Genomic DNA, 26,483 nt, shown 5'->3' on the forward strand with positions numbered 1-26,483 from the left:
TTGCACCAAGCACCCTCCTCCATTAGAACTGGACGGACCAAGGGCCACTTTCCTAATGGATGGGTCTTCTTCATCCATCTCATGCTCCCAACAGAGCTCCCTCCCTCGGATGGGAATGTGCCATGCCAGGAGAGCTCTCTGGACCCAGCCTCCAGCCAAAGCCAGTCCCCCTGTCAAGCAGGCCCTAGAGTTACACTGGAGGGTGACAGGCCTCACCTGGAAATTTCTTGCTGAAAAGTATCAGTTTCCCACACAAGTACACCCTGGCAGTTTAATTCTAATTAAACCCAGAAGGAGACTGCTGCTTCAGTCTTGACTGCTTGAAAATTAGGCTGTGTAGAGCTTTTGTTTGCTGGAAATTGTGGAGTCAGACATTGTGCAGATTGACCCAGTAGCTACAGAAAGTACACACATAGGGCACCAAATGACCAGTGTGCACACACACACCTGCACACAGCAGAAAATCAAGAAATAAACTATTTTAATGTCAGCTGTCATGGAAGTTTTGTATCATTTCCCCAAAAAACACAAATTTTATTTTATGATTTAGTCTTTTTTTATTTAGAATTACTTAAGGAAAAGGAGAGCTGAGTGCAGTGGCTCATACCTGTAATCCCAGCACTTTGGGAGGCGGAGGCAGGAGGATCACTTGAGCCCGGGAGTTCGAGACCAGCCTGGGCAATATGGTGAAAACCCATCTCTGTAAAAAATACAAAAATTAGCCAGATGTGGTAGCACGTGCCTGTGGTCCCAGCTACCCAGGAGACTGAGGTGGGAGGATTGCCTGAGCCCAAGAGGCAGAGATTGCAGTGAACTGAGATCACTTCACTGCACTACAGCCTGGGCGACAGAGTAAGATCCCATCTCAAAAAGAGAGAAAGGCAGACAGAAAAAGAAAGAGAAAAGAAAAGAAAAGAAAGAGGAGGGGAGGGGAGGAGAGGAATGGGATCCTGATATCTGGTATGGGGAAACTTAAGTGGATACATCTGAGAACTTCGAACCTCCAGTTTCCACGGAATGCTCTGGGCTAAAAGAAGTAGCCCCCTTTCCTTGCTAAGAGAAGGGCAGCTGTCCCTTGCCTGGACACTAGGCAAAGAGCCCCCAACAAGGCCTTACAGCAGGATGAAGTGTGTCATCATTGCTGCCCCACATTGACACCAGGCTATGGCCGCATCATGGCCCAAGGTCACAAGCACAATCTGCTCTGGGAGAATGATGTTTTTTCCAAAAATGTTGCAGGGGCTCCCTGGTAATTAAAAAAAAATCCATACTTAAAAGCAACACACCAATAGAGGCAAGCAAACCATGTTTTTCATAAAACAACTATCAATGGTGATGGCACATGGATCTCCCCTTTCAGAACCCTGAGATTCTCAGGGCCGTTACCCTAAGGGCTTTCTGCAGACGAGGTAACTATCAGAATCACATGGAGAAGATCAGAGCCTGGAAGGACATTTGAGATTTTTTTATTTCAACCTTCTTCATTTACACAGAGACAAAACTGAAATTCAGAGAGTTCTGGTTTCTCAAGGCACACCACTAGTCAATAAACACAGAGCCAGAAGCTAGATCCAGCTCAGTGTTCTTTTAAAGCTTTAAAAATTCCTCTCTGCTAGTAAAGCTTACAGCCTGGCAAGAAAATAATATATACATACAAATACAGTTATAATGGTGAAAACTTGGAAACAATGTAAATGTCCAACAATACAGGCTTTAATTCTCTATAAAGTGAATATCAAATAGCCATAGAAAAGACATTAAACACCCAGAAGTGTTGCTAACTGAGCAAAAATACGCCATTTCAGGTCAGATGCAGTGGCTCACGCCTATAATCCCAGCACTTGGAGGCTGAGGCAGACAGATCACTTGAGTCCAGGAGTTGGAGACCAGCCTGGCCAACACAGCAAAACTACATTGCAAGGTACATGGATGTGCTTTGGTCAAGGAATAGGCCGAGGCAGATAGGCAGGCCTGCATGGCTCGAGTTTGGTGTGCAAGCACACAGCTCCACTTGTAATATAACCTGTTTGTGTAAGTTCATACCTGGCTTTATGCCACTATTGTCTGTAAAAGGCATAACTACCCTGTTGACGTTGTGCATAAGAGATATGGCTCTTTGGGGCTTGGCTCAGCTTGGCTCAACATGGCTTGACATGATGAGCGCACTGGCACCCAGAGAAAGAGAGAGCCAAAGCTGTCCACTTTGCAGACAGATGGGAGGGAGCCAGGACACAGCTGGGCTTGCTCGTGCCCAGAGAGAGAAGGAGTTAAGCTGCTGACCCTGAAGGCAAGAGAGAGCCGTCTATGCAGCTGTGTGTGGGGGCAGCTGGCTCAAGATGCTGAGACAGGTGAACAATGTAAGAGTAAGATGCTAATAAGAGAGCTAGTGTAAGGAAGCTGTTAATGAGAGCTGCCGCTGAATAAAACTATCTTTCACCTGCGTATGTCCCCCCGGAGTGTTCTTTCTGCTCACCCACCCACTCCCCTCAGACTTCAGCATAGGCTGGACCTGGACCCTGGGATCTGACACACATAAAAATACAAAAATTAGCCAGTGTGGTGGCACATGCCTGTAATTCCAGCTACTAGGGTGGCTGAGGCATGATGATAGCTTGAACCCAGGAGGTAGAGGTTGCAGTGAGCCAGGATCACGCCACTGCATTCCAGCCTGTGCAACAGAGCATGACCCTGTCTCAAAATAAATAAAGTGAAAGACCATTTGTCCAGTATAAACTCCTTGAAAATATATACTCAAGCATAGAAAAGTCTAGAAATGTCATCAACGGTAATTTCAGGAAAGAATTCTAAGGTGACTTTTTTTGGTTATCTCCCTTTTTTTTTTTTTTTTTTTTGAGATAGGTTCTTACTCTGTCACCCAAGCTGGAGGGCAGTGATGTGATCAGGGCTCACTGCAGCCTCGACCCCCCAGGCTTAAGCGATCCTCCCACCTCTGTCTCCTGAGTAGCTGGGACTACAGGCACATGCCACCACCCCTGGCTAATTTTTGTATTCTTGTATTTTTTGCAAAGATAGGGTTTTGCCATGTTTCCCAAGCTGGTCTCAAGCAATCTGCCCACCTCGGCCTCCCAGAGTGCTGGGATTACAAGTGTGAGCCACGTGTGCCAGGCCTACATTTTCTTTTCTATAATAGCCATGACCATGGGTTTCATGTACCAACTTTTTTTTTTTTTTTTTTTTTTTTGAGACGGAGTCTCGCTCTGCCGCCCAGGCTGGAGTGCAGTGGCCGGATCTCAGCTCACTGCAAGCTCCGCCTCCCGGGTTTACGCCATTCTCCTGCCTCAGCCTCCCGAGTAGCTGGGACTACAGGCGCCCGCCACCTCGCCCGGCTAGTTTTTTGTATTTTTTAGTAGAGACGGGGTTTCACCGTGTTAGCCAGGATGGTCTCGATCTCCTGACCTCGTGATCCGCCCGTCTCGGCCTCCCAAAGTGCTGGGATTACAGGCTTGAGCCACCGCGCCCGGCCTTTTTTTTTTTTTTTTTTTTTAACAATTATATATACAGAGTATACTATGAAAAATGTTCAGAGAAAAAGAAGAATACAAAATTGTAAAAATCATATATAACTAGATTTTTTTTTTTTTTTTTTTTTTTTTTTTTTTTTTTAAAGCAAGAAAGAAACTAAGTAGACTGTCCAGGAAGATGGTTACTTCCACTTTGTGTTTTTCTGCTGAACTCATTAGGAACTCTAAAAAGTTCCAGGAGTAGAATCGCAGGGTCAAAGTATCCTGGCTTTAACTTCTGATTCAGAGAATCCTAACAACTTACACTGTCACCAGCAAGGTCTTTGACTACATGAGCAACTCTCACCTTAAAGCATTTCTCATCTGACATTAGCTGCTCGGCTTTCTGCGGATACGTTGACTCCAGAAGGCTTCTTGAGTTCTGTGTGTTCGGCTGGCCTCCGGTGGCCCCATTATTGTTTTCTGCCAGGTAAAGGTCAGTGTATCTGTATACACTGATCTATATACATCAGTGTATACAGATCTCATCACTCATGATATGCTGCAGCTGGAATCAAGCAAAGGCAAGTTGTTAGTGAACACGGAAAACATTTCTCCATTACACGGTCAATGTTCCTTTGACAGATCCAGTCACTCAACTCAAAAAAGGTTTTGGTTTTTTTTTGGCTGGCAATTTTAGAAAATTCATCACAAAAACCACTGTATCATTTTTGGAGAATAATCAAGCTAAGATTTTCAACCATATCAGTGATTCATTGTAAAACTTTCATATCTATTTAAAATAAAAACCATAGAGAACTCAGGTTAATGTACTGTTTATTTAAAATTCTAAGGATCTTTAAATAATTTTCCATAAGTAATATATATATATATATATTTTTTTTTTGAGGTGGAGTCTCGCTCTGTCGCCCAGGCTGGAGTGCAGTGGCCGGATCTCAGCTCACTGCAAGCTCCGCCTCCCAGGTTTACGCCATTCTCCTGCCTCAGCCTGCCCAGTAGCTGGGTCTACAGGCGCCCGCCACCTCGCCCGGCTAGTTTTTTTTTTTTGTATTTTTTTAGTAGAGACGGGGTTTCACCATGTTAGCCAGGATGGTCTCCATCTCCTGACCTCCTGATCCACCCGCCTCAGCCTCCCAAAGTGCTGGGATTACAGGCTTGAGCCACTGCGCCCGGCATAGGTAATATTTTTATAGCATTTTAAAATCATTTCGAATTTGCTTTCATACATATTCTCTCTCATTTGATCCTCATAACTGCCCTGGGAAGCAGGTTGGAGAGAGTTGAGGCCTGTTAGGAGACAGATTTACACAATGCATAAGAAAGCTCACTGTGAGCCACGTGAGGAGGGGACACTTGGAGAATCATGAATGCAATATCTATGTCTGTATTCCCAGCCCAACTACAAGGCCTGAAACTCATTAGATATTTAAGAAATAGCTGCTGAATTATTGCCACGGGCGCTCAGCTGAAGAAGCAGGGTTGGGACTAACAGTCAAGCTTCCTGACTCCTAGCCCAATACTTCTCCAAACACACCACTTATTTTTCTATATCTGATGGAAAGTACTGTGCTTAAGTTGTGCATAATGTTAACTCACTTTTAATACAGGGCAATCATGATTGACCATATGTAGTTTTTGTGACAATCTTAGGAAACTAATGACTAGAAAGTTGAACCTTTCAGAGTTCCCATTCTCATGTCATATGCTATTTCTATTTTGAAATAAAAATCCTTCCAAATGAAACTTTATCCATCAAAATGACAGAGAAGTGAAAAATAGATAAAAGAAGAAAGCAAAATGTTAATTTCAATATCAGCCAGGCATGGTGGCTTATGCCTGTAATCCCAGCACTTTGGGAGGCTGAGGTGGGCGGATCACGAGGTCAGGAGATTGAGACCTCCTGGCTAACACAGTGAAACATCAACTCTACTAAAAATACAAAAAGTTAGTTGGGTGTGGTGGCAGGCACCTGTAGTCCCAGCTACTTGGGAGGCTGAGGCAGGAGAATGGCGTGAACCCGGAAGGCGGAGCTTGCAGTGAGCTGAGATCGCACCACTGCACTCCAGCCTCAGCGACAGAGTGAGACTCCATCTCAAAAAAAGAAAAAAAAAATTCAATATCAATTTGTCTATTTTACTTTAAAATTATAACCACCAAGCCATTCTATTTTTAGGGAGCTACATTCTCTGTGAAGTGTTAGAAACTGTGATAACTATTTATTCTTAACTTTAAGTCCTAAATGACCAGTATGTGTATTAGTAGATAACTGGACACAGAGCAAGGTCAGAAGGGTGACTGAGTGTGGCAGAAAGGGCAGTATCTCCAGCAACCACAGATGGATAAATGACAATGAGTCCAGATAATGGATCTGATGCAATCATTCAAATAATGCTTATGAATACTCGATAACATAGGGAAAAGCTTCAGATACAGTGTTGCAGAGAGAAAAAGGCAAGGTGGAAAAAATATATGGAAAACACGACTTCAATCATGCATACAGATGCTTCCACTTTATACTTCTTTTTTTTTTTGAGACAGGGTCTCACTCTGTCACCCAGGCGGAGTGCAGTGGCATCATGATCTCGGCTCACTGCAGCCTTGACTTCCTGGGCTTAAGCAAGCTTCCCCCTCAGCCTCCTGAGTAGCTAGGACTACAGGCATGTGCCACCACACCCAGCTAATTTTTTGTATTTTTAGTAGAGATGGGGTTTTGCCGTGTTGCTCAGCCTGGTCTCAAACTCCTGAGTTCAAGTAATCAGCCTTCCTCGGCCTCCTAAAGTGCTGGGATTACAGGCATGAGTCACCGCCTCTACTTCATACTTTCTTGTTGAAGTAGACTGTATTACTGATGCCCCCCCGCCACACCCTGTTTTTGGATATCCGGCCCCTCCTCGAGTCTCTGGAAAGGGCAGCACTACACATCCAGGGACAACTATGGAACTCCCACCCCCACTGCTAGGCAGATCAGATTCTCTATCCTCTCATTGGAAATGACCCAGAGAGTGTTCAATAGATGTTTTGCAGAGGAACATCTGTATGGAAAGGTCCAGTAACACTGGGACCAGGGCTACTGCCAGGGCAAGCCAAAGCCTGAGAGGCTGGAGGAGCCTGGAGCACGTGCCAAACGTCCATCGGCAGAGCAAAGCACAAGCATGGAGCACAGGTCCAGAGAAAGGCATGCAGGAGAGAAAAATAACCTCCCAGCCCAGTCCTTCCATGGTGTGATCATATGTTGAGTTCTGTATTTAGACGTCTGTGAGATTGCCTATTGTATTCTTAATACAAATCCCTCTTAAGCCAGCCAGAATAGGCTAAGATAAATGTAATTTTACTTGGCTGGAGTGCAGTGGCGCAATCACGGCTCACTGTAGCTTCAACTTCTTGGGCTCAGGTAATCCTCCCACTTCAGCCTCCCAAGTAGTTGGGACTACAGTCATGAGCCACCACACCCAGCTAATTTTTTGTATTTGCCTCATAACAATATTATATTTTTCAGAAGAAATCTTACATATTATACATTGAAAATCACTGAATGCTTTTTCTTCATCTTTTTTTCTGTGAATGTATAGGTGTTTGAGTCTCTTGTATTTTTTCTTTTACACAGGATATGGGCTTTTTGAAAACTATTTCATTATCTTCATCATCATTATTCATTACAGCCACTTCAGATTTTCCTCTCTCCAAAAATGTTGATGTGCAAACTGGTGTGAGGCCCTGGGTATCCGCAGTCTTCTCAGGAGAGTCAGGAGTGCCTAAAACTTCTTCTTCTTCTTACATAAAACCTGGCCTTTTGTAGACATCCGAAGATTTGTTTTTGAAATACTTTCCATTTTCTGTAAAATCAAAGGAGGAAAATCATAATGAATTCCTTTTCAAGCTAGTTCTTCCTGAGTAATCTTTCTTTCTTTTAAATCGCCCCTCCATCTGCAGCTTTTGTGTAAGTGCCGATTCTGATTATATGCTTCACTGATGGATATGATGGCTGCTTAAATGGAATATCCCAGTCTTTAAAGAGTTCTTTCTGACTTCCTCAGGTGGCATAAAATGACACTCTGAGAGTCTTTCACCAAACAGGTAGTTGTTCAACATTTCAGCAACTATCTTGGCAATATCCTCAGACTCCACTCCACACTTGCATAGCCTTTGCTATTTCCAGTCCTTTTCTTTCTGGATAGTCTGAACCTTGTAACAGTGCCACACTGGGAGAAATTGAATAGGATCTGGGTTTCGTTCAGTAGGTTAGGTAGGTGGTGCACATACACTACTTCAGGAATAAGTTGTTCTTGTTTGTTTTCCCAGGTTATCTGCTTGTGAACCTGTGCCATGTCTTTTTGAAACTTGGCATCTTCCTGCAGGTTCAGTGACAGGATTGGCCCAGACAGGTCGGAAAAGGCCACCATGCCAAAAGTAGCGACACCAACTCCATGTAGTGCTCCCAGAAACACTCATTTTCTTGTATTTTTAATACAAGCAGGGTTTCGCCACATTGCCCAGGCTGGTCTTGAGCAATCTGCCTGACCTGACTCCCAAAGCACTGGGATTATAGGCATGAGCCACCGCACCCACCCTTGACTTTGAAATATATGTTGTACATCCAGTCAGCAGTGAACTCTGGGGAAACACCAAAGATGAGGACAATGAGAGAAGACATACCTCCAATTAAAGGAGTAAAGAAGAGATGCTTGAACTTATGTTTTAAAACGTTACTGCAGGCTAGACACGGTGGCTCATGCCTGAGTCACAGCACTGTGGAAGGCTAAAGTGGGTGAACCGCTTGAGCCTAGAAGTTTGAGACCACCCTGGGTGACATGGCAAAACCCCATCTGTACAAAAAATACAATAAATTAGCCAGGCGCAGTGGTGCCTGTGGTCCAAGCTACTCATGAGGTGGGAGGTTAAGGCTGCAGTGAGCTGAGATCCACCACTCCACTCCAGCCTGGGCGACAGAGTGACACCCTGTCTAAAAAAACAAAAATAATAATAATTCACTGTTTTGGGGTTTGGGGTTTTCTGGATGAAACCTCTGTTTCCACTTAAAAAAAAAAGGTGGAGACAGTATGTATTACTGATTCAAAATCATAACCAGATGCTTAGAGTAAATAATTGTACCTATTGTTTCAAAAACCAACCTCAGGATTATTAAAAGTTAGTTTTATTGGATTTTTTTTTTAAAGCTGAATGATTCACTTAGGTTTGTCACTTCCAAGCCCATGTTTTACTACTTTGTAACCTATTTGGAAGGGAAACTGCAGCTAAGATTATGATCCAGCCTGAGATGAGAAGTTTCACACAAATACACCACAGTATACCCCCCACCACAGTATGATGACACAGTGACCCAACCTTAGGCAAATGGTACCACTGCCAGCAAATGCATTTTTTTCTTTATTTCTTCTAAAAGCAGCAAATGCATTTAATGTTTTATTGAGATTCTCAACAACTGCCATTTGGTTTGTATAGCAAATTGTTTGCAAAGTAACATTTTTCCATTTTTGATATTTTCATGAACATTATGTTCTTCAGTTTTAAAGCCCTGTCTCTCTCCCAAAGAAAGATTAATAACTACCAAATAACAATTATTTAGGAAAATAACAACAACAACAACAACAAAACAGCTTTTAAACACTTCTGGAACATGGGTAAGGGTCCAAAGTCAAGACCTTCTGGGCCCAGTGGAGGTGCTAGGCTGCCTCAGGACACCATCAGCACTTCCCCATCCACAGCATCCTCAACAACTGGGAACCATGCATGGACCCTGGGGGGCTTCCTGTTCCACGAGCTCCCCTCTCTTTTTCCTCTCCACCCTTGCTGTTGGGCCTCCCCTCCAAATCTGCCTAACAAAGGCAGCAGGGTCTTTAATACTGTTCAGCTTTGTAAATGGAGATAGGATACTCTAGAAAACCGAGAGATTCCCTGGTCCAGTCTGGGGTGATTGCTTGCTCAATCTATCGCGACCCTCTCACACAGACCCCCTTAGAGTTGTAAGCCCTTAAAAGGGACAGGAATTGCTCACTCAGGGAACTTGGCTTTTCAGAGGCAAGTCTGCCGAAGCTCCCAGCTGAATAAAGCTCCTTCCTTCTTTAATCCAGTGTCTGAGGAGTTTTGTCTGCTGCTAGTCCTGCTACATTTCTTGGTTCCCTGACCGGGAAGCAAGGTGATTGGTGGACTGTCGAGGCAGCCCCTTAGGTGACTTAGGCCTGCCCTGTGGAGCACCTCTGTGGGGGACTTCAACCGGCCTGAATAAGGCAGATCCAAAGAGGGCTGCCAGGTAGGCAATTGACCCAGAAGGATGCCTCGCCAGAGCAGCATGTGACAGGCCCCTGCGGAGGATCAACATAGTGGCTGAACACTGGGAAGGAACTGGCACTTGGAGTCCAGACATCTGAAACTTGGTAAAACTTGCCCACTTCTTTTGAGTGGAAGTGTGACCTGATCACCCACAGCATGCCTGTACCGGCACTTTGGTTTTTGTTTTTGACTTGACTTGGATTGCTTGATACTTTGGTTTTGACCTGGCTTGGATTTGTTGATACTCTGATTTTGGTTTTAAGCCTGGTTTGGTGTAAACTGTAAAATTGTGTGTGTTCCCTTTTTGCCCATTCTTTATTTTGTGGTGTGCGTGTGGTGTGAGTGTGGTGTTTTGTCTCAAGGAAGCATGGGTCAGGCACAAAGTAAACCCACCCCACTAGGAACTATATTGAAAAATTTCAAGAAAGGATTTAAGGGAGATTATGGTGTTACTATGACACCAGGAAAATTTAGAACTTTGTGTGAAATAGACTGGCCAGCATTAGACATGGGTTGGCCATCAGAAGGAAGCCTGGACAGGTCCCTTGTTTCAAAGGTATAGCACAGGTAACCTGTAAGCCAGGAAGCCAGACCAGTTCCCGTACATAGACACTTGGTTACAGCTGCTTTTAGATGCCCCCAACAGTGGTTGAGAGATCAGCAGCATAAGCAGCTGGAAGAGGCAAAGAAAGACCAGCAGAGAGAGAGAGAGAGAGAGAGAGGAAAGAGACAGAGAGGAAAAGAGGTAAAGAGAGAGAGGAAGAGACAGAGAGACAAAGAGGGAGTCAAGGAGAGAGGGAGAAAGAGAGAGAGGCATAGAGAGAGGAAGAGACAGAGGCAAAAGGAAAGTCAGAGACAGAGACAGAAAGTCAAAGAGAGAAAGAAAGAGAGAAAGAGAGAGATATACAAGTAGTTAAAAAAAAGTGTACCCTATTCCTTTAAAAGTCAAGGTAAATTTAAAACCTATAATTGATAATTAAAGGTATTCTCTGTTACCCTATAACACTCCAATACCACTTTGTTGTCAGTGTAAATAAGGGCATACCCTGAAAACACTGAGGCCACTGATAACCCATAGCCTTCCTGTCAAAAAATCCTTAACCCAGTATCCTGCAGATGGCCCAAATGCATTCAATGTGTAGCAGCAACTGCTTTGCTAACAGAAGAAAATAGAAAAATAAGTTTTAGAGGAAACCTCATTGTGAGCACACCTCACCAGTTCAGAAGAAACCTAAGTTAAAAAAAAAAAAAGGCAAAAATGTAGCTTACTAACTTAAAAATCTTAAGGTATAGGGCTATTCTGTTAAAAAAACAAAACAAACAAACAAAAAAACATGATTTAACATTAACCACTGAAAATTCCCTTAACCCCACAGGTTTCCTAACAGGGGATCTAAATCTTAATTACCATACAAAGGTCCAACCAGACCTAGGGGGAACTCCCTTCAACACAGGATGATAGATGGTTCCTCCTGGGTGATTGCAGGAAAAAAAAAAAAAAAGCCATCTATACAAATTCTAAGTTAGTTTGGACTAAACAAAGTCTTATTAATAGTAAAGGAAAACTGAAATCCCAAACTTACAAGACTTTCAACAAAGGTAAAGTTTGCTAAAAGTTAACAGTGTAACATGTATTATAGTAACTTCTAATCTTGTGGCCTTAGACAGTCTAGTCCACAGACATAAAGGAAGTTCACTTTGGAAAAGAGTGGGTATCATCTTTGAAAAAAAAAAAAAGGAAAAAAAAGGGTGCAGAATTTATGTAGAAAGAATATTATATGGTAAATTCTTGTCCTGAAATAAATTAACTGGTTTTTTAAAGAAAGAAATGTTTATAGTAAGTCAGAAAGTTCAGACATGTCAAAGAATTGTCTGCAAAAGTCATGAAAAAAGAATTTATGCAAGAAATGTTGTATAATTTAAAAGTAATTAGGCCTCCTGAATGTAAAACTATTGAAAAAACAGTTTATGTGCAAGATGTTTAAGGAAAGTAAAATATACTTCTGGTAAAAGGATTATAAGGAGGCATAAGAATGTGGATTTTACCTACATTAAAAGGTTAAAAATTTTTTTGTTTTGAAGGTCTAGGTATGTTTTAAAATGTTAGTGGTAAAGAAAATTCTGCGTGTAAACATATTAGCTAAAGTTAAAGGGGCATCATCCAGTTTTTCTGTGAACTGGACCTTAAAGTAAAAACACAATGGGTTTTTCTTAAGGCACTAACCTGTTCTTTAACAAAAATTATAAAAGGTTAAAAAGAGTCTATAAAAATCTTACCTTATGGTCAGACATTAAAAATTGAATAAATATGTCTACTAAGTTTTATTAAAATTAAGTTTAACATTAATAACACACTAATATAAAGGTGAAATTTAGCTCATCGGGTATAAAAATCATACAGAAAGCATTGCCAAATATAAAATGGTATTTGGCTTTCTCTGCTCTAAAAACTAACAAAAATAAGTACTAAACAAAATTCCTCAGTAAGAAGGCACCAAGGACTATAAAGTCCACTGCTGATGCCCCCACATTTAAAACAAAAGGTCAATTTCTTAAAAATTATATACTTGGTTTATCTTCCACTTTCCTTTCCCTCAAAACTAAAAGTCTTTTAGGACATATACCACATCTAAAATTTCCGGTAAACCAGCACCAGCCTGAAGATCATGTTCTCATCAAAGGGTGGAAAGAAGGACAACTCAAGCCAGCCTGGGAAGGACCCTACCTTGTGCTCCTAACCACCGAGACTGCTGTTCATACAGAAAAGGGATGGACTCATCACACCTGAGTCAAGAAAGCACCACCCCCTCTAGAGTCATGGGCCATAGCTCCAGGGGAAAACCCTACCAAACTAAAGCTAAGAAAAATTTAACTCTTTTATTTATTCTATTACTGTTTCCTCTTTCCTCGCTCTATTGCTGACCATCTAGTTATTAACATAACCAAGTCAATTTCACCCCAAACTATTGCATTTAATGCTTGCCTTGTTATAACCTGTAGGGACTGACCAAGTCAAAGACAGCTCTCTAATTCAGAAAAGTACTTCTGTCCCTCCTGACTCTCCTCAGACTAGGCATTAGTAAATTAGGACCATTTAATCTGAGGACATTTTGATAAAGACCCCAGTGTCAGCCAGGAGTCTTGCCCATCCCCAAAGTAGAGCTTTTATTCTGTAGTTGGTCCAATGTTCTGTGACCACTAAAGAGCAAGGATGGACTGCCCCAACTGGTTTTTGTAATTTCCTAAAACCATACGTTCATTTTACTAGAGTATCATAGTTGTTAAAGGCTTAAAACAAACCTTGACAATTAAGACAGGATATCAAGATGTAAATGCCTGGTTGGAATGGATCAAATATTCCTTCCGCATGTTAAATGAAAGCAATTGTTATGCTTGTGTGCATGGCAGCCCAGAGGCCCAGATTATCCCCTTTCCACTAAGGTGGTCCTTCAGTCGACTAGGCATGGACTGCATGGTAGCTCTTTTCCAGGATTCTACAGCCTGGAGTAATAAGTTGTGCTAATCTCCCTCTCTGCTATATCCCAAAGTACGACACCCTGCGGGTCAGCCCCTGAGGGCCATCCAGCTTCTGTCTCCCAACACTAAGTTCACTTCATGTCTGTCAAGACAGGAAGGAAATTTAGTGTTTCTTGGAGACCTGAAGGGATGCAGTGAGCTTAAGAATTTTCAAGAGCTTACCAATAAGTCAGCCCTTGTTCATCCCTGAGCGGATGTGTGGTGGTATTGTGGTGGACCTTTACTGGACACTGCCGAATAATTGGAATGGCACTTGTGCTTTAGTCCAATTGGCTATCCCTTTCACCCCGGCATTTCATCAACCAGAGGGAGGGCAGGTATTAGAAGAAGGATGGATCTGGTTATTGGATGGAAGAATAGCTGTGTCACAACTGCTAGGAGCTGCAGTCATACTGGCTGTGCATGAGACCACCCACCTAGGCCAAGAGTCACTTGAAAAATTAAGCTGGTACTTCTACATCTTGTGTCTGTCAGCCCTTGCCAAAACAGTGGCACAGCAGTGTGTCATCTCCCAGCAGCACAATGCTAGGCAAGGTCCAACTGTCCTGCCTGGCATACAGGCTTATATAACAGCCCCCTTTGAAGATCTCCAAGTAGACTTCACCCAGATGCCCAAACGTGGAGATCTCATCCCTAGATTTGGACAGCCCTTATGAATTGGTTCAGACAATGGACTGATGTTTGTGGCTGACTTGTTACAGAGGACAGCAAAGGTGATCAGGTGTAGATCAAGGATTAGAACATAGCCCCCTTGCAGCCACAATGAAAAGGACCCCAGACCATTGTCTTGACCACTCCCACAGCTGTAAAAGTAAAAGGAATCCCAGCCTGGATCCACCACAGCTGCGTGAAACCCACAGCACCTGAGACCTAGGAGGTGAGACCAAGCCCAAACAATCCCTGCAAAGTGACTCTGAAGAAGATGATAAGCCCTGCTCCAGTCACACCCAGAAACTGACTGGTCCATGCATGGCCAAAGCACGAGGATACTCACCATGGGACTTATTTTCCTTAAATTTTGGACTTGTACAGTAGGGACTTCAACTGACCTTCCTCAAACTAAGGACTGTTCCCAGTGTATACATCAGGTCACTAAGGTAGGGCAAAAAGTTAAAATTTTCTTTTTCTTCTACAGTTATTATAAATGTGCTGGAACTCTAAAAGGGACTTGTTTGTATAATGCCACCCAGTACAAGGTATGTAGCCCAGGAAGTGACCAGCCTGATGTGTGTTATAACCCATCTGAGCCCCCCATGGTCACAGTTTTTAACATAAAATTAAAAACAGTCATCTGGTGGGGTCTAGGCCATAGTAAAAAGAATCCATTTAGTAAATTCTCAAAGTTGCAAACTGTGTGGACCTACCCAGAGTCCCACCAGGACTGGACAGCCCCCACTGGATTATACTGAATATGCAGGCATAGAGTTTATGCCAAATTACCCTACCAGTAGGCAGGTAGTTGTGTTACTGGCACTATTAAACCATCCTTCTTCCTACTGCCCATAAAAACAGGTGAACTCCTGGGCTTCCCTATCTATGCTTCCTGCAAACAAACACAAACAAACAAACAAACAAAAAAAGCTATAGGTAATCGGAAAGACAATAAATGGTCCCCTAAAAAAATCATACAATACTATGGGCCTGCTACTTGGGCACAAGACAGCTCGAGGGGACACCAGACCCCCATTTACATGCTTAACCAAATCATACAGTTACAAGTTGTCTTAGAGGCTGGGTGCAGTGGCTCACACCTGTAATCCCAGCACTTTGGGAGGCTGAGACAGGTGGATCACGAGGTCAGGAGATTGAGACCATTCTGGCTGACACCATGAAACCCTGTCTCTACTAAAAACACACAAAAAATAGCCAGGTGTGGTGGTGGGCACCTGTGGTACCAGCTCCTTAGGAGGCTGAGGCAGGAGAATGGCATGAACCCAGGAGGTGGAGGTTGCAGTGAACTGAGATGTGCCAGTGCACTCCAGCCTGGGTGACAGAGTGAGACTCCATCTCAAAAAAAAAAAAAAAAAAAAAAAAAAGACAAAAGAAAAAAGAAAAAAAGAGAAATAATCACTAATAAAACCGGCAGAACCTTGACTATTCTGGCCTGCCAAGAAACTAAGATGAGAAATGCTATCTATCAAAATAGATTGGCTCTCAACTACTTGCTAGCACTGAGGGAGGGGTCTGTAGGAAATTCAACCTTACCAATTCCTGTCTACACATAGATGTTCAAGGGCAAGTAGTTGAAGACATAAAGATATGACAAAATTGGTACCTGTGCCCATGCAAGTGTGGCATGGATTTAATCCTGGGGCCATGTTTAGAAAATGATTTCTGGAGCTAGGAGGATTTAAAACTCTTATAATAGAAATTATAATAGTAATAGGAACCCGCTTACTACTCCCTTGTTTGCTACCTGTACTCCTTCAAATGATAAAAACCTTCATCACTACTTTAGTTCACCAAAATGCTTCAGCAAAAGTGTACTATACAAATCACTATCGATTTGTCCTACTAGAAGACATAGGTAGTGAGGATAAAAGTGAGAACTCTCACTAATGAGTGAAGTTCTCAAAGGGGGGAATAAGGGAGGAGACCACCTCTCATATTGTCTTATGCCCAATTTCTGCCTCCAAAGAAAGAAGAAGTGAAAACTAAAAGGCAGAAATGAAATCCACAGGCAGATAGCCCAGCATGTGCCCTGGGCCTGATAGTTAAAAATCAACCCCTCACCAAACTGCTTGTGTTATCTATAGATTCCAGACATTGTATGGAAAAGCATTGTGAAAATCCCTGTCCTGTTCTGTTCCATTCCAATTACTGGTGCATGCAGTCCCTGGTCATGTACCCCTTGCTTGCTCAATCAATTATGACCCTCTCACGCAGACGCCCTTAGAGTTGTAAACCCTTAAAACGGACAGGCAGTGCTCACTTGGGCAGCTCAGCTTTTGAGATGCAAGTCTGCCGAAGCTCCCAGCTGAATAAAGCTCCTTCCTTCTTTAACCCAGCGCCTGAGGAGTTTTGTCTGTGGCTCGTCCAGCTACAATATGTCATGAACCAACCTCAAAAACATTAGCTAAGTAAAAAAGCCAGACACAAGACCACATGCTGTATAATTCCATTGACTTGAAATGTCCAAAAAAGGCAAATTTATAGAGACAGAAATGGGCTGATTTACCTCAAGAGGCAGGGATTCAAGCTCTCTAGACTACATGTGATATATACATGAGAAAAAATAAGGAAAAGAAAAGAAATTTAAATATAAATAAATGAAAATAATATGTCTCCCTGATTATAAAGAAAATCACATTCTTTTTGTAATAATTTGGAAGACAAATATGAAGAAAAGTCTCTAATTTTGCCACTCAAAACATTCTGGTTTGTTGCTTTTTATACTTTTTCATGCATATAAACATTTTAAAAAGTAGAATTGTTATATAGTCTTTTGTCACTATCTTGTCACTATGGCAGCAAATCTATCTTTGGCATCATTTTTAATAGATTGATGTATATTAACTTAATCATTGCCACCCCAGAAGTAAATTTTCTTACATATATTTTTTAATGGATTCGAGCAAGCATTTTTGGAATGAATTCAAAGAAGTAGAATTTCTGGAGGAAAATAACATAAAACAGTTTTAGGGTTTTTCATAGAAATTTAAAAATTATCCTGCAGAAAAATTGGTTCGGTTTATACTCCCAACAACAGTGGCAGAGCTGCAGTTTCCCCCTTCCATTTGTCCTCTTTGCTGGTCTGTAAGCAGAAAATCTCACTGTTTTCATCACATTTATTTGGTTTCTAATGCTTTTGAACCTTTTTTTTTTTTTTTTTTTTTTTTTTTTTTTTTTTTTTTTTTGTGATGGAGTCTTGCTCTGTCATCCAGGCTGGAGTGTAGTGACATGATCTCAGATCACTGCAACATCTGCCTCCTGGGTTCAAGCTATTCTCCTGTCTCAGCCTCTCGAGCAGCTAGGATTACAGGTATCCACCACCATGCCTGGGTAATATTTGTATTTTTAGTGGAGACAGGGTTTCACCATGTTGGCCAGGCTGGTCTCACATTCCTGACCACAGGTGATCCTCCTGCCTTGGCCTCCCAAAGTTTTGGGATTATAGGCATGAGCCACTGTACCCAGCCTGCACAGCTAACTTGTAATGAGACCACCTTAGACAAGTTACTTACTGTCTCTGAGCCTCCATGTTCTCATCCATGAAATGGGTTTAATCACCCAGATTTGTTGAGATAATTAAAAGAGAGAATATCTGCAATGCAACAGCACCATGCTAACACAGTTGACTCATCAGTTTCAGTGCTGGTCTGTCCTCTCTCACCTCTGATTGCGAGGCCCCTTGCTGTCCTTTTGCCACCACCAGCAGTGTGTTCCCCCAGGAGGCTGCCATCAGTTGCAGGTTTCTTTGCTCTGTTTGGTACGTCCCTTTCCCAGGCACCCAAGCAAGGGCCACTCGTTATGATACAGAGCTCTGACTTTAAGCTTTGAGTCCCCAGGTGTGACTTATGGCCAGTTCTTGTCTGATCTGTGCCCCACTTTCTCATGTCCAAAATGAGAAGACAGCCAGTTCTCTCCGATGCCTTTCCTATGGCTTTAAGAGGAGGTATGTACTTCTCACTTGGAGGAGGGACTGGCAAAACCACTTGAATTTTAATTTGAATCGAGGCATCTTGGCAGAGGTTGTAAAATGTCCTCTCATGGTTCAAAGAAGAGGATAATGCCCTGCCTGCTCCTGGTATCCCTTTCAGAGGTTAAAGGCCTTTCCATTATTTTGTGGCACTAAAGATCCTGAGCTGCTGCCTGCCTTTTCCCAGCTTCGTAAAAGCATCTTAATTAAGGCCAATTTCAGAAGGCACTAGATGGTCTTCAGTTTTGTTTCCACAGCTATTTCACATGGATCACAGCCAATTACCTGCTTTTGTAATTTGGTCTCCATTTCATTTATCTTACAATTTGGAGTTTGTAGGTTTTCTCGGAGAAAGAAATCTTCAGTCATTTGTGTATGCAGGTGGAGTGGTGGTTTTGGAGGGGGAATCATTTCAGGCAATGAAGCAGAATCTGCTCCATGTCAACAATGCAACCATGGAGGGGAGCTCAGTGGCCAGCATAAAATAAGTTATGACCACCCCCAAAGCTGGCAGTGCTGTAGTTTGCTTGTAAAGCACTTTGGGGAGATGCAAGAGGAGGTTCACAGAAGATAAGGAGGATGCGTTCTCCTCCGTGGAAGCCGTCACCACCAGTGTGAGTAGCAGCTGAAAGGACAGAGAGGAAGAGAGAGGCCTGCAATCCCAGAAAGAAAAACATCCATGAGTGGAGCTGCATATTGTGAGTTGGATTCAGCTCATTGAATCAGCAGAGCCTGGGATTCCTGTGATGACAAGAGTGCCTGGTTTATATCAGAGACACAAAGGAAGGGATGCCTCAAAGGTAATGAGAAAGACACTGGACTAGAGCTCAGAAAATGTGAATAAATTTTGTCTCCTGTGTGACTTTGCATAATTCACCTCCTTACTGTGTTTCTCCATCTGTACAAGCAGACAGTTGGACTAGATTAAGGGATGCCAATAGGATTCAAATCATGGACTGGGACCAAGTGGCTGCTTGGAAATCTGTGTAGAAAGGATTCTGAGGTAGACCAGGCTTGTGAGGGAAACATCCTGCTATTGATTAGCAATGTCTGCCATGAGCATGGGTTTGGGGACTAGAGGCAAGTGTGCCAAGAATTTGCTATCTCTGGACAAGATAATCTCTATAGTTACTTTCAGCTCTAAAACATATATTGTGACCCCATGACATAAACAGACCTGAACAAAACCTTGTTAAATCAACATCTGATAACAAATCTGAACCAGAATAAGTCAATTATCACATTTATTATGGATCAATCATATTAAAAATTAGAAATTTTGAGCTGCCAACTTGCAACCAAATTGTCACTTGTATTATTTAATAAATTAGTATTTTGTTGAATTTTTTTAAAAAAATCATAGCTTTCTGAAGGGACAAGCTTCTCTTTGTTTCTCTTGGGTGGAGAAATATGACTAAATGTGACTAAAATTGCCAGATGGGAATCTTCCTGGTTCAGTTTTCTATGTGTACCTTCTATCTGCAGTAATTTAAAGAAGGGTTCTTTAAGTCAGGACTTCATGAAAATGACAAAAGGAAAATGTCAGGAGAGATGTTTACATCCTTACTGTAAATTTTAAAACAGTTTATAATTTCCTACAGGTAATTTTGAGGTTGAATATCTTTCCCTTCAGGTGTAGATAATTGGATCGATCTTATCCCTGGTTCATGACACACTCTCCCATTGGTAAAATGCAGGAGCACTTTAATATGTCTGTTTATTTTAAAAATACAATAAGCACTATTTTTAAAGGAAACTCACTATGCAAAATTAGTTAGGACCTTGACAACTTGCAGCTGGTGACACACCACTGTCCCATGTTCCCAACTCCCTATTACTTCCCCCTACCACAGGGAATCACTTTCCTGAATCTCACATTCTTAGTTCCCTTAAGTTCCTTTTTTCTTTTCAAAATCGTGGTAAAATACACATGGCATGCAATTTCCCATCACTACCACTGTTAAGTGTGCAGTTCAGTACTAAGTGTATTCACACTTCTGTGATTTGTCTCCAAGAACTCTTTTCTTTTCTTTTCTTTTTTCCTTTTTTTTTTTTTGAGGCAGAGTCTAGCTCTGTCACCCAGGCTGGAGTGCAGTGGCCAGATCTCAGCTCACTGCAAGCTCCGCCTCCCGGGTTCACGCCATTCTCCTGCCTCAGCCTCCCAAGTAGCTGGGACTACAGGTGCCCGCCACTTTGGCCGGCTAGTTTTTTGTATTTTTTAGTAGAGACGGGGTTTCACCGTGTTAGCCAGGATGGTCTCCATCTCCTGACCTCGTGATCCACCCGTCTCGGCCTCCCAAAGTGCTGGGATTACAGGCTTGAGCCACTGCTCCTGGCCTCCAAGAACTCTTTCCATCTTGCAAAACTCAAACTCTACACCCATTTATAACTCCCTGTTTTCCCCTCCTTCCAAGATGCTGGCAACCACCATTTTACTTTCTATTTCTGAGTTTGACATTTTACTTTCTATTTCTCCTACAAGCAGAATCATACAGCATTTGTCTTGTTGCGCTGGTTTATTTCACTTAGCATAATGTCTTCAAGGTTCACCCATGTTGTACCGTGTGTCTTTTGGCTATTGTGAATAATGCTGCCATGACATGTGTGTACAGATGTCTCTCTTCCCCTAGAGATACAGTTTTTTATTTTATCTTTATACAATCTTCCCTAGAGGTACAGTTTTTTATTTTATCTTTATATAATCTTAAAGTATATATACACATTATGTGTTTAAATTTTACTTATTTACTTTTTTTTTTTCTTTAGAGACAAGGTCTCATTCTGTTGCCCAGGTTGGAGTGCAGTGGTGCAGTCATGGCTCACTGTAACCTTGAGCACCTAGACTCAAGAGATCCTCCCACCTCAGCCTCATGAGTAGCTGGGACTAAATGCCTGCACCACCATACCCAGTTAATTTTTCTAGCTTTTGTAGAGACAGAGTTTTGCTGTGTCACCTAGGCTGGTCTTGAATTCCTGGCCTCAAGCAATCCTCCTGCCTTGGCCTCCCAAAGTGCTGGGATTACAGGCATGAGCCAACATGCCCACATTTTCTTTTCCAAGTTATATAAAGTATGCTGTATGTATCCTTCTGGAACTTGCTTTTTTCACTTAATATTATATTGCTAAGATTCATCTTTATTGTTGTTTATAGCTGGCATTCATTCTTTTTGAATGCTTGTGACATCATCAGAAGATAGAGATCCTGAGATCTCTTAAGAACTGCTGCTGGGAGTATACACTGGTATGACCACTTTGGAAAACAGTTTGGCTCCATCTCATAAGGTTGAATATTCACACTCCTCCCAGCCCAGCAATTCTACTCTACATCCAAGAGAAATTCTTGCCTATATAAAACAGGGGATGTGGACAATGAATGTTCCTAACAGCTCTGTTCAAAATAGCAAAAACCTATTTCCCATGAACTGGAGAGTGAGTGACTAAATTGTGGTTTTTATTCCCTTTGATTTCCTGTAGTCTTATGATGCAAGTGGCTTTCCCACGGCTAGCTTGGGGAGGGACATACTCTTGGCAATTGAGTCTGTGGTAGCAGTCCTGCTTAGCCCTAGGGCAACAGGTGCTGCCCAAAACAAGAGTAAATAGAATAAAGTGCCCCATTGAGGCAATGCCCTGGGTCCCTTGAGGTACAGGTTTTTACCTGTAGGAAATAGCCATCATACAAATCAGTCTTTTCAAATGCTTCTGTGACTGGGCTGAGTCCAAAGGACACTCTCTCCCAAAACATTACAAAGCTTATTGGGGCTACCATTTATCAAGCATTTATCATGTGCCTGATCATGTACTAGTGTACTAATTGAATGCATTATTTCATTTATTTATTTATTTATTTATTTATTTTCTGACTCATTCATTTATTTGAGATAGGGTCTCTCTCTGTTGCCTGGGCTGGAATGCAGTGGTGCAATCATGGCTCACTGCAGCCTCAAACTCTTGGGCTGAAGTGGTCTCACCTCAGCCTCCCTAGTAGCTGGGACTACAGGCATAAACAATTAAGTCCAGCTAATTTTTTAAAATACATTTTTGGGCTGGGTGCGGTGGCTCATGCCTGTAATCCCAGCACTTTGGGAGGCTGAGGCGGGTGGATCATGAAGTCAGGATATCGAGATCATCCTGGCTAACATGGTGAAACCCTGTCTCTACTAAAAATGCAAAAAATTAGCCAGGTGTGGTGGCGGGCACCTGTAGTCCCAGTTATTCCAGAGGCTGAGGCAGGAGAATGGCATGAACCCGAAAGGCAGAGCTTGCAGTGAGCTGAGATCATGCCACTGTACTCCATCCTGGGCAACAGAGTGAGACTATCTCAAAAAAAAACCAAAAAAAATTTTCCTAGAAATGAGGTCTGGCTTTGTTGCTCAGGCTAGTCTCAAACTCCTGGCCTCAAGCGATCCTCCCCCTTCAGCCTCATTATTTCATTTAATCTTCACCATCACCCTATAGGAGTGCCTGGGGGAAGGTGCTCCACACAGTAGCAATGTAGCAACCTCCACTCATAGTGACAGTGAGACTCAGTGTAGTCAAGCAACTTCTCAAAGGCCACACAGCTGGAGGGTGGCTGAGCCAGGATGAAGACCTGGACTCTAAAGCTGGTGCGCCAGTAAATGAGAAAAATCTCTTGAGCGTTCAGGGTAGCTTCCTCCCAAGAAATCTTTCTCCAAAGGTTCTAAAAACAATGACAGACCCATCTTTCATAAAACAGACAAAACTAGCAGCCCCTTCATTTTAGAGTGGGGGGTAAAGGTCAGCTAAGCCCCAGGGCATCCCATTTTAATCCTACATATTTATAAGGCAACTGCCAGCACAGCACCCCAAACCTAAAGAACCCTGCATAGCTGTCTCTGTGGGGCAGGGCGTGTCCATGGATGTAAACAGTTTCCAGTGTGTCCTTATGGGCCAGTGGCATCACCCTCAGTCACATGTTAAAGGGCAGCTAGGCCTGGCCTGCTGGGCACCATCATGAGAATCTACTGAGCTTTCAACTAGTTTATCTGTTGTTTGCAGTGAAAGATGCCCTGACAAGAAGTAGTGTGGGTGGGAAAAGTTCTGATTTGAGGTCCCCTGATCCAGGCATGATCTCCTTCCCCAGTCGCAGGAATCAGGGGACTCCATCTGTAAACACAGGCTCAAGCCATGCCCCCCAGCTCCCTCTTTCAACCAGATGCCACCCTCTGCTTCTCTTCCATAGACAGCCTAGAGCTGCCAGCAGTCCCTTAGGATCTGTGCCCTCGGGCCTGGCTTAATTTTTTCCTTTCCAAAGAGCCATCTGTAGGGCCAGAGACGGGCAAAGCCTGACTCATCACTGGATGCCAGTTCCTTTGCCTGACTTTCAGTGATTCCTACCTTACCCTGGGTTTTTATGTTTCTTGTCTCAACACTATCATTTCTCATTCCTCCACAAGTTGAATTGCTCACTCCAGCCAATTGAAGTATGCTCTTCTTGACACAGTTAGCTCTAGGCACATGGTTGGTGCTAAAAAGAAAAAAAAAAGAGCATTATGTCAATTTCATTGATTAACAAAAGTGATGGCTCCACTGCAAAGTAAAGTTGATACTGCCTGGGCCTCTGAGTTCAACAGCCTTTTAGACAAATGGCTCTGAGCTAAAACATGAGCATACACACATATGTATCTGTCTCGATCTGATGAAATAATCTGGATACTTGGTTGTTATCCTTGAGCATTTTCCTGCCTCATTAATATATGTGTAGCCAGCACAATAATAATCATAGCTAATAAGGGCTAAAGCTGAGGACTTTCCTGAGCCAGATAGTAGCTTTTCACATACACTCTCATTGAATAATTTGTTTTTCAGATCAAGAAACTGAGACTTACTATCACATTTGGGATTAAGTTAAAAAAAAAAAAAAAAGAAAGAAACTGAGGCTTAACGCTGTCAAGTATTTCAAAGCCAGCAAGTGGCTCAATCGGAACTTGAACCCAGGCAGTCTAGCCCTGGGATCCTGTGCCCTTACCCGATATCCAGTGTTGGCTACACAAAACTAATGAGTACATGTTTTCAACTATAGTTTAAGTGAGTGACATATTTTTCACTATATTTTATGTAGGTGACTTTCAGTTTGGGGGTATTCTACTTACACAATCTATTGAGCTGGATATTAACTGAGAACAAACAGAAACTAATGAACTCTGAAAAACATAAAACATGAGCCACATGATGTCACTGCAAACATGATGTCACTGCAAAAGACAAAACAGCACATAGCCTTCTTGTGAGTGTATTTTGCTTACAGTCCATGAGGACTGAACTCAGCCTGAACTCAGCAGTGCTGTTCCCTTGGGAGACAGACACATACATACACACACACACACACGTTAGTGGTTTTGTGCCCCCCACCCCGCACCCCCAACACACACACGCACACACGAGTTGGTGGTTGTGCTGCCCGGATCCTCCAGTCCGCCAGTGCCAGGAACGGACCAGATGGATCCAGCAGTGCTGAGTCAAGGCTAGGAGGGGGCAGCCAGAAGCGCACTCATGCTCCAGACTCTTGCACCTGCGGAAATGGGTGGGCACTGGGAGCGCGGGGGTAAGGAGTGAGAGGGAAGGGGGTAAGGTGGGGGCAGCCCTTTCCCAGGCGGTAGAGGGGGCGGTGGTGCTGTTGCCCTTTTAAGCTGCGGCTTGACAGGAGCCGGGCCTCCTGTCGGTGGAGTCGGTTACAAGGGGAGCAGCCGCCCAGGCCGCCACACAGCTCCCCGCAGAGGCCTCGGTGCCCCTTACCATTTTCCAGCCGTGCTCCGACTACAGTGGAGGCAGTGGGGAGAGGCAGAGCGGCCAGAGCTCCGCCGGGCTGTCCTGCCGGGTGGTCGTGGCCATGACAGGGGCTCCGGATCGGCTCACCTTCCGCGCCCCTCCCGCCGGAAATGAGGGTAAGATGTCCCTGTCAGGGTTCAAGGCCAAGCTGAAGTTGCTAGCCTCTATCTTCCACAAGAACCAGGAGCCGCGGCAGCTCACGCTCCACTGCAACGTCATGATGAGGCGCCCAGCCGCGGCCTCGCGGGTCAGGGCGAGGGCGGAGAGGAGGCTCCTGGAGTCCCAGGACAAAGGGGAGCCTGCCCCGGAGAGGCCCCGGTTCCCCGGGCTGGGCCAACACACCCCTTTCTCCTGCGACTGGCCTGGCCCAGATCGCGGGGACTGCGGGAGGCTTGGGTAGGAGGAGGCTGAGGGTGCGTCTCTCTGGCTCCTTGCGCGGGGCTGGCTTGGGGACTGCTGGCACCTCTCGCCCTGGTGGCCGCTTCCCGAGGTGGGAGCCCGCGTCTCCCGCAGCCCTTTCGGGGCCCGTGGTCGCCCTCAGTCAGCCGACCTGCTCCGGAACCGCGACGGGGCATGACAGGTTGGCTCCGGCTGTTGTTTGAGCCCAGGCGGGGAAGGGGAAAGGCCTTTAAGATTTTCGGTTTTTTGGCCGGGCGCAGTGCTCATTCCTGTAATCCCAGCACTTTGGAAGGTTGAGGCGGGTGGATCACCTGAGGTCAGGAGTTCTAGACCAGCCAGGCCAACATGGTAAAACCCTGTCTCTACTAAAAATACAAAAATTAACCGGCACGATGGGAAGCACTTGTTGAGATGGAGTCTCACTCTGTCGCCCAGGTTGCAGTGCAGTGGGGCGATCTTGGCTTACTGCAGCCTCTGTCCCTTGACAGTCCATGGCTTCAAGCGATTCTGCTGCCTCAGCCTCCCGAGTAGCTGGGATTACAGGCGCCCGCCACCACGCCTGGCTAACTTTTGTGTTGTTTAGTAGAGACAGGGTTTCACCATGTTGGCCAGGCTGGTCTCGAACTCCTGACCTCAAATGACCCACCTCTGCCCCCCAAAGTTCTGGGATTACAGGCCTGAGCCACCGCGCCCGGACCCCAAAGGCCCTTAAGTTTAAAGGCCTCATTCCTCAGTCAGGTTTTCCTTGTTCTCTCGTGTTCAGCCAATCGTTTTTAAGTTTGTGTTTAAGGAGAAACTAACAATGAAAACGGACTTGTTGAGGGAGAAAAAGTTGGAATGCAGCCTCTGGTGCTGTTTGAGCAATCTCTGTCCCCGGGCCGCTGCTGTGTTCTGGAAAGGCGCATTGTACCGTGGATGCGGCAGGTTAACAGTCCTGTACAGGCGCTCTGCCCGCTTTTCCTTTCAGGCTTCTGTATCAGCTATTTTTCCCCTGTAGAATGTGCCCCTGACAGCCACCCACTAACCCTACCCAATTTGTCTTTACATGTCTGACCACCAAGGCTCTTCTGGGTCATATTTTGTTCATGCTGATATATCACCTTCCTACCCTCTTTAGTCCTTACTATTTTTGCTTTGGTCATGTTATGCTGTATTCTGTAAGCCTTTTTACTTTTTTTAAAATGGTGGCAGGGGAGAATATTTTATAATTATACTTTGTGCTTTTCATCTTCCACTGAATAAATGCTTGGTAAATATTTGTTTTATTAAGTGTGTGATTCTATTGTCACTACATTGTGCTTGAACAAAAATCTTAACTGCCTTGTAAGTTAACTGCTAAGAATGTGTCAAAA

The 26,483-nt window shown here is 43.7% G+C and overlaps 1 protein-coding gene, 1 long non-coding RNA gene and 1 pseudogene across 9 annotated transcripts in view; 1 reads left to right on the forward strand and 2 right to left on the reverse strand.

Moving 5' to 3' along the window:
* Positions 1-3,583: 3,583 nt before the first annotated feature.
* Positions 3,584-24,926, reverse strand: LOC141406940 (uncharacterized). 2 transcript variants are annotated; one of them, XR_012415326.1, is made up of 3 exons: positions 24,700-24,926; positions 23,302-23,431; positions 3,584-4,029 (listed from the first exon to the last, which is right to left on the reverse strand). It is a non-coding gene; the product is annotated as an uncharacterized lncRNA (long non-coding RNA). The 2 variants fall into 2 exon arrangements; XR_012415327.1 differs by having other exon boundaries at positions 3,590-4,029; positions 23,307-23,431.
* LOC102118246 (MKI67 FHA domain-interacting nucleolar phosphoprotein pseudogene) lies at positions 6,934-7,882 on the reverse strand (annotated as a pseudogene).
* The window catches only part of LOC102117892 (ubiquitin-conjugating enzyme E2 Q2-like), a 155,436-nt gene continuing 153,580 nt past the window's right edge, over positions 24,628-26,483 (forward strand). For all 7 annotated transcript variants that reach the window (XR_012415322.1, XR_012415324.1, XR_012415321.1 and 4 more), the window contains exon 1: positions 24,628-24,848. Coding sequence is in view for 1 of the 7 variants with exons in the window: in XM_065548372.2 (XP_065404444.1) it covers positions 24,843-24,848 (6 nt within the window). In the remaining 6 variants the exon portion in view is untranslated. The remainder of the gene's footprint in view (positions 24,849-26,483) is intronic.

The sequence above is a fragment of the Macaca fascicularis genome, chromosome 7 (genome assembly GCF_037993035.2).
Source record: "Macaca fascicularis isolate 582-1 chromosome 7, T2T-MFA8v1.1".
Taxonomy (NCBI): domain Eukaryota; kingdom Metazoa; phylum Chordata; class Mammalia; order Primates; family Cercopithecidae; genus Macaca; species Macaca fascicularis.